The 11,481-nt window shown below is 58.7% G+C and overlaps 1 protein-coding gene across 8 annotated transcripts; it reads left to right on the forward strand.

Annotated features, from left to right (window-relative positions):
- Positions 1 to 46: 46 nt before the first annotated feature.
- On the forward strand, positions 47 to 10,070 carry LOC137450195 (actin filament-associated protein 1-like 2). Of its 8 annotated transcripts, XM_068156478.1 has the most exons (17): positions 47 to 480; positions 3,262 to 3,390; positions 3,499 to 3,573; positions 3,730 to 3,812; positions 4,383 to 4,473; positions 4,549 to 4,751; positions 4,827 to 5,006; positions 5,506 to 5,589; positions 5,782 to 5,878; positions 5,955 to 6,250; positions 6,339 to 6,463; positions 6,568 to 6,688; positions 6,786 to 6,894; positions 7,136 to 7,267; positions 7,358 to 7,509; positions 7,600 to 7,710; positions 8,785 to 10,070. In XM_068156478.1, exons 1-17 carry the CDS (start codon positions 465 to 467, stop codon positions 8,809 to 8,811), a joined length of 2,031 nt encoding a protein of 676 aa, XP_068012579.1. In that variant the 5' UTR covers positions 47 to 464; the 3' UTR covers positions 8,812 to 10,070. The 8 variants fall into 8 exon arrangements, with proteins under 8 accessions (XP_068012579.1, XP_068012575.1, XP_068012578.1 ...); XM_068156474.1 differs by having other exon boundaries at positions 3,499 to 3,812; XM_068156477.1 differs by lacking the exon at positions 47 to 480 and having other exon boundaries at positions 3,181 to 3,390.
- The last annotated feature ends 1,411 nt before the right edge of the window (positions 10,071 to 11,481 follow it).

Below are 11,481 nucleotides of genomic sequence, written 5' to 3' on the forward strand. Positions count from 1 at the left end.
GCCCCCCCGCCCTAACTGGGATGTGTTGGGGGGTTCCAGGGTGTGTGCGAAGCGAGCTGGGCCGTGCCGAGACGGGAAAGGGCTGACCCGGTCCTGGTCCTGGTCTTAGTTCGGGGTCTTGGTCCCAGGTTCCGCTCGTGGTCCGGATCCTGGTCTTGATCCCGAGGCTTGGTCCTGGTTTTGGTCCGGATCCTGGTCTTGATCCCGAGGTTTGATCCCGGGTTTGGTCCGGGTTCTGGGTTCTGCTCCTGGTCTCGGTCTGGATCCTGGTTTTGATTCTGGGGTCCTGGTCTTGGTCCCGGTCTTGGTCCCGGTGCCGGCTTTGGGTCCAGGTCCTGGTCTTGATCCCGGTCTCGGTCCCGCTGCTGGCGCCGGGTCCTGGTCTTGGTCTGGGTCCGGGCCCCGCTCCCGGTCTCACTGCCGCTCTCGGTGCCCGTCCCGGCGCGATGTGAGCGACCCCAGCCATGGCCCGGCAGAGAGGTACGGCCGGGGGGGGTGGGGGGAGGGAGAACGCAGTGCGAGGCTCTGAGTAGGGGGCGAGCCTGAGAAAGGGGAGAAAGAAGAGGTAGAGGGTGGGGGTGAGGAGGTGTGGGGTGGAGAAGGGAGTTGGGGGGCAGGGGGGGGCGTCACCCGTGGGGATGAGATTGAGCTTGGGAGCTTCCCAGGAGGGTGTGGGAGGGAAGTGGGGGGCAAGGGATTAAGGAGAATGCAGAAAGAGGGAACTGGAGGGGGCTGGGGGAGTGGGGGGAAAGTGGGGAGCGAAGGGGTGGAAGGGGCAGGGTGGTGGGTGTCAGATCTTGGGGTTCAGAGAAGGGATGAAGTGCCTGGGTGCCCCCCAAGCGCAGCAGGGTGCCAGTGTGCAGGGCGTGGGTGCCAACATCCTCCCTGGGGCCGCTCTGGGGGCGCAGGGGCCGTGAGGGCAGTGTCTCCACCCTCAAGCCATGGCCTGGAGCCTGCAGCAAGGTCATGCTGGGGCCAGGAGCGGCTCCAGGAGGCTCAGAGTGGCCTCCAGCCTCCTCCTCTGAGTCATCCTGAGCTGGGCATGAGCCGGAGAGGGGCCTCGGGGTATCCCTGAGCTGCTGCTCCCCCCCTCCCCTCCCCATAGAGGAGCAAGGCTGAGCCCAGGCACCTCTTACCCCTCCTGGCATGGATTAACACACGTGTGAGCAGGGCAGAGGTGCCAGCCTGGGGTGCTGGCATCACCCGTGGCTTGTGTGCTCCTGGGGCATCCCTTGGGCAACCCTCTCCTGATGAGGATGGGGGTGGGGGGGAGATGCCAGCAGGCTGGGCTCTATCCCGTGGGATCAGGGCAGTGTGCTGGGAGGTGTTTGTGGGGCTGGGGGGGCGTTTTCCTCCCACCCTGGGGAGCAGAGCAGATGTTTGTCAGCTGGGCTGCCACCCCCCGGCCCCAGCTGCAGGCAGCCGGCACCGCCTCACCGGGGAGGGCATCCCCTGCCCGCTCCTCCCCCAGCTGTGGACCCAGCTGGGCATCACTGGGCATGGCTCCTCCTGCCCCGAGAAGGGCACTGGGGCCAGCTGGGGGCGGGGGGGAGCGCAGAGGCGGGGGCTAAGGAGAGGGCTGAGGGGGTGAGTGGACGGAGATGTCATTGCCCAGGAATTTGGCCTGGGCGGGGGAGAGGAGAGAGGGAGGGAGGGAGAGGAGGACCCAGGCACAGCGGGCACAGGGGACAGTCCCCGTGCCCCCTCTGTGGGCACTCTTTGCCCTCCAGGTCTCTTCAGCCACCCCCTGCCCCAGCTTCCCCCCTCTCCTCCCCTGCCCTCTCCACCTTCTCCACCAATCCTCCAGGGCCTGTTCCCCCCCTTCCCCCCCCCAGTTTCCAGGGCAATCCAGATGTTTGGGCCCAGCTCCGGCATTGCTCAGCCTGGCTGCCCTGCCAGATGTTTCCTCTTCCCCCCCCTGGGCAGGGGGTGTGGGCTCCACAGCTGGGGACAGCAGGGAGGGGGACACTGCTCCCCCCACCCCAGGCACCTCTGCAGGAGCTTGTTCCACATCCCCTCTGGCACCAGTGGGCTCCTTTCCCCACCTGCCCTCACCTCCTCCAGGGGAGCTGCCACTGGGTTTGGGGGGGGCCCACATTGCATCCCTGCCAGCCTGGAGTGATGTGGGACGCAGGGATGTGCCAGGGCAGGAGGATGCCAGGGTCAAGTGGGGGCATTGCTGGGGGTGTATTGGGGTTGGCCCTCTTCCTCCTCTCAGAGTGATAATGAGGAGGGAGGTTGGAAGCAGAGTGAAGTGATGGATGGGTGGGGGGGCTGCCAGCCCAGCCAGACCCCGTGCCAGGGTGCCCATAGTGGCTCTGCACTGTTTTATGCCAGCTGGGAGCAGGGGAGCAGAGCCCAGAGCAGCTGGGGCAGAGAGATGCAACTCACTTGCAGATGTGCAGCAGGAAGGAGCTGGGGAGAAAGAAATGGGCACTGACCTGGGCTGGGGGCCCAGGGAGCATCTACCCACCTCTGTGATGGCACCTGGAGGTGCCCAGGGTGAGGGGTTAGCCTGGGGGTGTGCACGATGCTGCTCTGCCACCTGCTCCTGCCATGAAGGAAACACCTGCATGGACCCAGAGATGGTATCTGGGGACCCAGAGCTGGTATTGGGGGACATAGAGCTGGTATTTGGGAACCCAGAGCTGGTATTTGGGGCTGGGGGTGCCCTCTGCCCATGCCCAGACTCCTCTGGGTCTCCCCAGCCTCCCACCTTCAGCCGGGAGGCACAAAGCAACTTCCTTGTCCCACTCCCTCCCTCCTTCCTGGCACAGCAGGGTCAGGGTCCCCAGCTGGCACTGAGCTCTGACCCCATCCCTTGCCCTCAGAGCAGGCAGTGGGCGACTGCTCAGCATTTTCAGCGTGCCCCAAGCAGCCTTCATCTGTCGCTGCCGTGTGCCACGCCTCCTCCTCCTCCTCTTCTCCGTCGCACGGAGGAGCAGCCCTGGGCCACCCCGCGCAGCCCCCCGCCACGACTCCCCTCACCCAACCGGGAACAAACCCTCTCTGTGAGCACACACAGAGGAGCCTTCAGCGCCGCAGGTCCCCGTCGCCCCTCCTCATCCTCCCCCGTCCCCCCCATGCCCGTCAATAGGAGGATTGTGCGGGGCTGGGGCAGGTGCTGGGCGCAGGGGGCACGGGGCACGTTTGCTGCCTGGCATCCGAGACCCTCTGCCCGGCGCCAAGGGCTGGGGACTGGCATCTCCGCCCGCAGCCTCCTGTTGGCAGGGGGTGGTGGCATGTCCTTGTCCCCTGCAGACCTGGACAAGCTGCTGGCGGATCTCAGATCCTTCCTGCTGATCCTGGACCGGGAAAGCCTCAGCAGCGCGGCTCGGGCCAAGAAGAAGTCGGTGGCCGAGCTCCTCTCCCGGCTGCAGAGCCCCTCCTGTGAGTCTGGGGGCTGCAGGGGGTGGGGTGGGGGGCGGAGGGGAGGCACAGGGATGGGAAGGGACCAGGAGCGGGGGCGTGAGCGGGTGTCCCCCATCCCCCCCGCAGCAGAGGATGCAGAGTACATGATCATGCGCTGCCTGTCGCCCTCCCCGGGGACCCCGCACGGACGAGCCAGCCCCGGTGAGTCTGACCCACATCCCCCCCTCGACACCCCACCCCCCTCCGCCCTCTGCTGGTGGCTTCTCAGGTGTGGTTGGGGGTCTCTGGGGGTCTCTGGCTCCTTGCAGAGCTGGCACATGGCTGCCAGTCCTGTTTTCCCCGCTCTCCCTTCCCCAGGACCCAGGACGGTGGATGGGACAGGAGGGAGAGGCTGCGAGTGCCGCCCAGCCAGCAGCCTGAGCCTGCAGCGAGGGGTGGAGGTGGGCAGGGGAGGGTGGGGGGGTTTAGGGTGCCGGGGGGAGCTTGGGAAGGAGCACTGTGCTGGGAGAGGGGATGGGAAAAGGGATGGGAGGGGATGGGAGGAGATGGGAAAGGGGGGTGGGGGGTGGAAAAAGGGATAGGGGATGGGAAGAGGGATAGGGGATGGGAAGAGGGATAGGGATGAGAGAGGAGGCAGGGGTTGGGAAAAGGGATAGGGGATGGGAAAGACAGCAGGGGATGGGGAAAAGGACAAGGGATGGGAAAGGGGATGAGGATCAGAGAGGAGGCTGGAGATGGGAAAAGGTTTAGGGGATGGGAAAAGGGATTGGGGATGGGAAAGGGGGCAGAGGACAGGAAGAGGGGGCAGGGAATGGGAAACGGGACAGGAGATGAGGAAGGGCTCAGAGGACGGGAGAAGGACCCCCTGTGGCCATCCCTGCACTGCACCCTCTCTCGTACCGGGGCTCCGGTCAGGCTGGGAAGGTTCCTGCGCTTCCTGCAGCCCTTTGGGGACCCTACAAGGTCACCCTGGGAGGACAGCACCTTTGAGCAGCCCTTCCTCCCCCCAGAGCAAGGCGCTGGGCACCTCACCACCCCCACCAGGCGATGACTCCTATGAAGATGCTGAACCCCTCAGCTCCAGCAGGTGTCCTGGCTCTGGTGAGCAGCCCCCGCACCCCCTCCCCAGCATCACCCCCCGAGCACCCAGCCCCCTGACACCCTCCCGGCTCTCAGGCGACGCCGACAGCGACAGCAGCCACTACGAGTCCTACGAGGAGGAGGAGGAGGATGGGCTGAAGGAGCGTGCCCACTACCTCAGCCCCGAGGCCGACCCCCCCGGTCGCCCCCAGGCTCAGCTTTGTGGCTTCCTCTGGCGGAAGCGCTGGCTGGGGCAGTGGGCGAAGCAGCTCTTCATCGTCCGTGGGCATGTGCTGCTGGTGAGGAGGAGGAGGATGGAGGAAGGGGGGGAGCTCAGTTCTCTGAGCTCTGCCGACTCCTCCGTGCCCCCACAGTGCTTCAGGTGCGCCACCGACCCGCACCCCCTGCTGGAGCTGGACCTGAGGGGCTGCCGAGTCGCCTACAAAGCCAAGCGTGGCAAGAAGATGCCCCACGCCCTGAAGGTGACAGGGACCGTGGGGGAGACCCTGGCCATCGGCTTCCAGAGCAGGCAGCAGGCTGAGGACTGGAGGAAGGTTTGGAGGTGTTGCAGCCTGGGCAGAGCTCTGCGTGGGCAGGAGGGGAGGGGAGGGCAGGAAGAAACAGGGCGGGGGGGGGGGGGACACAGCCCTGCTGGGGTGGTCCTGAGGTGCCTGGAGATGGTGGTCTGAGGATCTGTCCCCGGTTCCTTCCCATCCAGAGGTGCCTGGAGATGGTGGTCTGGGGATCTGTCCCCAGTTCCCTCCCATCCAGAGGTGCCTGGAGATGGTGGTCTGGGGATCTGTCCCCAGTTCCTTCCCATCCAGAAGTGCCTGGAGATGGTGGTCTGGGGATCTGTCCCCAGTTCCTTCCCATCCAGAGGTGCCTGGAGGTGCTGGTCTGGGGATCTGTCCCCAGTTCCTTCCCATCCAGAGGTGCCTGGAGGTGCTGGTCTGGGGATCTGTCCCCAGTTCCTTCCCACCCAGGGGCTGCTGGAGCCTTGCTAGTTGGGGAGCAGGAGCTCAGGGCTGCAGCTCTGCCCCTCTCCCTTGGCAGGTGATCGAAGAAGTCAGCAGCGATGCCCCGGGCGGGCTGGCAGCCGTCAGTGTCCCAGGGCCAACCTCCTCCGGGCTCGGCAGGGTGAGCTGCTTGTCCTCCTCAGGACACCCAGGCATGGGCAAGGGGCTGCTGGGGGTGTCAAGAGCACACCCCTTGTCCCAGTGGGGTGATGCTGGGGAGGGTGACATGGTCAGGGGTTGGGGGCGGGGCGGGCAGGGTTCAGGTGTCTTAAAGCCCACCGGGAATGGGAACCCTCTGGCTCTCCGTCCTCAGGCTGCCAGGGGCCAGCTCAGCAAGGAGAAGGAGGAGCAGGGCTGCTCCCAGCAGAACCCTCCCCGCAGCCCCCGGCCTGGCGTGGATGTTAAAGGAGGTGTGGTGGTGTGGGGGGGATAGAAGGGTGCTGGGGGGTGTCCTGCACCCCACGCTGATGGGGGCTGCCCCCCCAGGCCTCCTGGCAGTGCGGCTGCAGGGGCAGTGGCAGCGGCTGTGGTGTGCGGTGAGAGACGGAGCCCTGCGCATGTTCCCCGAGCCTCCTGGCAGCGCCCAGCCCCCGCCCCGGCCCCAGCACCCGCCCCGGCCCCAGCACCCGCCCCGGCCCCAGCACCCACCCCGGCCCCAGCACCCCACCTGTGCCCTGGGGCTGGAGGGCTGCCAGGTCTCCCCAGGGGTGGCCTCCAGCCCCTCCAGCCAGCACCTCCGCATCCGCATCAGCCAGCGAGGCCAGGAGCTTGCCCTGCTGCAGGTAAGCAACCCCCATGGCACCCCTGTGCCCCCCAGTCTGCTTCTCCAGGGGCGCACCCACCCATCCCAGACCCTCTGCCCCACACCAGACCCGCTCAGATGAGGAGAGGGAAGCTTGGCAGAAGAAACCAAGGAGAGGAGGGGAACCTAGCAGTGAGAAGACCCCCAAGGAGCCCCCCAAGCTGGGCAATGCCAGCAGCTGTCCCTCTGCAGGGTAAGGAGGTGCTGGCCACGATTTGGCCAGCCCCAGCCCTCCCTCTCCACAGTGTGTGTGTGTGTGGGGTTTGGGCAGTGATGGAAGCCCTCTCCTGCTTGCAGTGGGCTTCTGCTGCGCCGTGTCCCTACCCCCAATGCCTACATGGACGACCCCTTCGGGCAGCCCCCACCAGCCCAGGTGCCCAAACACCTCTACTCCAACATGGAGAGGCTGCAGCAGCTGGTAAGTTCCACTGATGCCACTTGGGGGGGGGGGTCCCCACCTGGGACCCCCCTGGCAGTCTCCCACCACCTGCTTGCCCTCTGGCTTTAATCTGCAGCAGCAGAGCTTGGACCCAGCAGTGCAAGGGCAGCGCAAGAGACCTGTGTCTGCAGTGCCCAGTGGTGCCCACAGCAGTGCCCTGGGCAGAGGTTTGTCCTGGCAGGGAGGTGAGCAGGGGCTGGATGCTGTGGCCAGGGCAGCAGTGGGGTCCCTTCGGGCACCCCAGCCCTGTGTGCTGGTTTGGAGGCTGGGGGAGAGGCTGGGATGGAGGCTGAGGTGGCTAGGAGCATGGTGTTGTGCTGTGATTCCTCTGCTCTTCCTCCTCAGCATCCATCCCCTGCTTTTCCTCCCCACCATCCATCCTCTGCCCTTCCTCCCCACCATCCATCCCCTGCTCTTCCTCCCCAGCACCACCAGCAGCTCTCCAGGGCAGGGCAGATAGGAGCCAGGAGCTCAGGAGCAGGGATGTTTCCCAGTCCCAACGCACCCTGACGCTACCTGAGAAGAAAGGAGCTGGGGACGGGCTGGATGCCCTCATTGGTAGGACCTCAGAGGGGCTCTGCTTTTGCCCGAGCAGCCAGAGGGGTGAAGAGGTGCCCGGGCTTGGCAGTGTCCCTATCGTTCCTGCAGGGAAAAAAGCTTTTCCCAAGCTGGAGGAGAAGGTGGAGCAGTTGGAGAGGAGCTGCCGTGTGCAGGGCAGGCTGAAAGCAGGCTCCGAGATGAACCTGCTGGCCATCGGCAAGTCGCTGAAGGGCCACACCGCTGCCACCGGCAGCTCTGAGGTGGGCAGGCACGAGGGGATGGGCCCTGGGGAGGGCACGGGCTGGGGGGAGAGTGGGCATTGCCCTCTCTCTGCTCTGCTTCGCCCGCAGGACTCCTTCCTGGCACCGCTGCTGAAGCGAACGGCGTCGGCAAGGAGCGCCCCGAGGCCACCTCCTTCCCCGCTCCTGGTGCAGAGGGGCAGTGTGCTGCGGAAGAGAAAGGTACCCAGCTGAGGGGGGCTGGGCTGGGCACGGCTGGCGGTGAGCTGGCTCCCCCCGAGGCCACCTCCTTCGCCGCTCCTCTTGCAGAGGGGCAGTGTGCTGCGGAAGAGAAAGGTACCCAGCTGAGGGGGGCTGGGCTGGGCACGGCTGGGGGTGAGCTGGCTCCCTCCGAGGCCACCTCCTTCCCCGCTCCTCTTGCAGAGGGGCAGTGTGCTGTGGAAGAGAAAGGTACCCAGCCGAGGGGGGCTGGGGTTGAGCTGGTACCACCCAGGCACTGCCTGGAGAGTGCCAGGCCAAAAAGAACCTGGAGGTGTTGGGCAACAGCAGCAGGAGATGAGCCAGGGGGTGCCCAGGTGGTCAAGAAGGTCACCAGCAGCCTGGCCTGGAGCAGCAACGGTTTGGGCAGCAGGAGCAGGGCAGGGACGGTGCCCCTGAGCAGAGACAGTGCCCCTGGGCTGGGCACTGCTGAGGCCACAGCTTGAGTGCTGGGGTCAGGGTTGGGCTCCTCCCTGACAGAAGGACATTGAGGAGCTGGAGCATGGCCAGAGAAGGGCAACAAAGCTGGGGAAGGGTCTGGAGAGCAGGGCTGGGGATGAGCAGCTGAAGGAGCTGGGGGTGCTGAGCCTGGAGCAAAGGAGGCTGAGGAGAGAGCTTCTGGCTCTCTACAGCTCCCTGAGAGGAGGCTGGAGCCGGCTGGGGGATGATCACTCAAGGAACGAGTGACAGAATGAGAGGAATTGTCCTCAGGCTGCCCCAGAGGAGGTTTCAACTGGGACATGAGGAACAATTTCTGCCCCTTGAGGGTTGTCCAGGCCTGGCCCGGGGCCAGTGATGGAGTCCCCATCCCTGGAGGGGTTTCTGAGCCATGGAGATGTGGTGCTGAGGGCCATGGCTTAGCAGTGGAGTTGTCAGTGTTGGGTTAAGGCTTGGATCTGATGATTCCATGGTCCTGGAGGTCACTTCCAACCCCTAACATCCTCTGATCCTGAAAGACCCAAACCATTCTGTGACTTCGTGGCAATGGTGGGGAGTGGCTGGGTGGGGGTCTCACCACCCTTCTCTGCCTCTCCTCAGGAATGGGAGATGAAGTCTGTGATGTGAGCAGCACCCAGACATCCCTGCTGGCCTGGGCATCTCTCAGCACAGCATTGGGCTGCACGTGGACCGTGCAGGACCAGCCTGGCACCCGTGGTTGTACCCAGCTCAGCAGCACCCCTCCAGCTACACATCTATCTTATCTCTCCACACACAACTAACCTTGGGGGGCTCCCAGGGGCTCTGGGCTGGGGCTGGGCTCCTGCCAACCCCTTCCACCTTCTCAACCCTCCCCCCAGCACCTTGGGTTTGGGCCACAGGTTGCACCCTGATGTCCACGTCCTTGGTGTGGGTTTGGTTGGCATGGTGCCACCAGCAGCACATCCATCCCCTTGGGGTCAGGTCTGGGGGGGGGGTGGGGGGTGGGTGTTGAGCCCCTTCCACCTTCTCATCCCTTCCACTTTCTCATCCCTTCTACCTTCTCACCTCTCCCAGCACCTTGATTTTGGGGCACAGATTGCCCAGTGGTACTCTAATGTCCCTGGTGTGGGTTTGGTTGGCATGGTGCCACCAGCAGCACATCCATCCCCTTGGGGTCAGGTCTGGGGGGGTGTTGAGCCCCCTCCACCTTCTCACCCCCTCCACCTTCTCATCCCCTCCACCTTCTCACTCCTTCCACCTTCTCACTCCTTTCACCTTCTCACTCCTTTCACCTTCTCATCCCTTCCACCTTCTCATCCCCTCCACCTTCTCACTCCTTTCACCTTCTCATCCCCTCCACCTTCTCATCCCTTCCACCTTCTCATCCCTTCCACCTTCTCACTCCTTTCACCTTCTCACTCCTTCCACCTTCTCACCCCTTCCACCTTCTCATCCCTTCTACCTTCTCATCCCTTCCACCTTCTCACTCCTTCCTCCTTCTCACCCCTTCCACCTTCTCACTCCTTCCACCTTCTCTTCCCTTCCACCTTCTCACCCCCTCCACCTTCTGAACCCTCCCCAACACCTTGACTTCGGGGCACAGATAGCCCAGGGGTAGCCTCATGTCCTTGGTGTGGGTTTGGTTGTCACGGTGCCCCCAGCAGCACCCCAACCCCCTTCTGGGGACACCCAAAAGCGAGCAACCAGGGAGGGGAGGGGAGGGGAGGGGAGGGGAGGGGGGGAGAGTTGGGGGCACAGAGCTGGGGGCACGGAACTGCACCTTCCATGGAGTTGTGGAGCCCGGGCTGGGTCCTGGGTTGTTTTCCAGTTGCTGTGGCCCTCTGGACTGGGCTCTGACTGGAGAAATATGGAATAGTGATATTAAAGGATTATTATTGAACGATTATCAGTGTGGTGGAGTTGTTATTATTACTATTACTATTATTAATTATTATTATTAATCAATTGTTGCTGACTTATTATTAGTGCAGTGGAATCATCATTATTACAGATTATTATGAGCTGTTATTATTATGGATTACTATGAATTATCACTATTAATTATAATGAATTATTGTCGAATTATTATTGTAATTATTAGGAATTATTAGTGAAATATTAGTGAATTATTATTATCATTATTAGGAATTATTACTGAATCATTATTGGATTGTTGTTGTTATGATGATGATGATGATGATGATGATGATGATGATGATGATGATTGTTGTTGTTGCTGTTGTTGTTATTACTATTTCCTACTGGGCTCCCGGTAGGAAATATTACTAGCATTATTATTGAATTATTATTAGCGTTGTGGTATGATTATGATGAATTATTATTATTAATTATAATCAATTATTACTGGATTATTATTGAATAGCAATTATAAGTAGTAGCATTATTATTATTATTATTACTTATTATATATTCTATATGTTAGTATAATAGTTTCCTAATTAATAATTAATACTTTTATTAGTCTTATTTATTTATTTATTTACATAATATATACTTTTATATGTAATAATAATAATAGGAATTATTAGTGAAATATTACAGAATCATTATTATTAGGAATTATTACTGAATCATTATTGAATTATTATAATAGTATTATTATTAATCCTTATTAATATTATTAATATTTTTACTTATTATAGTATATATTTTTATATATTAGTATAATAATTTTTCTTATTAATAATTAATACATTCATTAGTCTTATTTATTTAATTTATGTTATATATGATTTTATATGTAATAATAATAGGAATTATTAGTGAAATATTACTGAATTATTATTATTATTAGGAATTATTAATGAATGATTATTGAATTATTATTGTAGTATTATTATTAATAATCCTTATTAATATTATTAATAATCTTACTTATTATAGTATATATTTTTATATGCTAGTATAATAATTTCTTCTTATTAATAATTAATACATTCATTAGTCTTATTTATTGAATTTATATTATATATTATTTTATATGCCATAATAATAGGAATTATTAGTGAAATATTACTGAATTATTATTGTGAACTATTACTGAATAATTATTGAATTATTATTGTATTATTAATATATCATTATTAATATATTATTAATAATTTATTATTATTATTAAATTTACTCGTTAAATTATATATTTTTATATGTTAGAATAGTATTTTAATTATTATAATTAATAATTTTATTAATATTATTTATTAATTTATTTTATTTATATATTTTAATATTAAATAATAATAGGAATTATTAATGAACTATTACTTTTTATATTATTATTGTTATTATTATTAT

Source organism: Melanerpes formicivorus, unplaced genomic scaffold (genome assembly GCF_026170545.1).
Source record: "Melanerpes formicivorus ecotype bairdi unplaced genomic scaffold, bMelFor1.0.p_v2 SCAF_34, whole genome shotgun sequence".
NCBI classification, from domain to species: domain Eukaryota; kingdom Metazoa; phylum Chordata; class Aves; order Piciformes; family Picidae; genus Melanerpes; species Melanerpes formicivorus.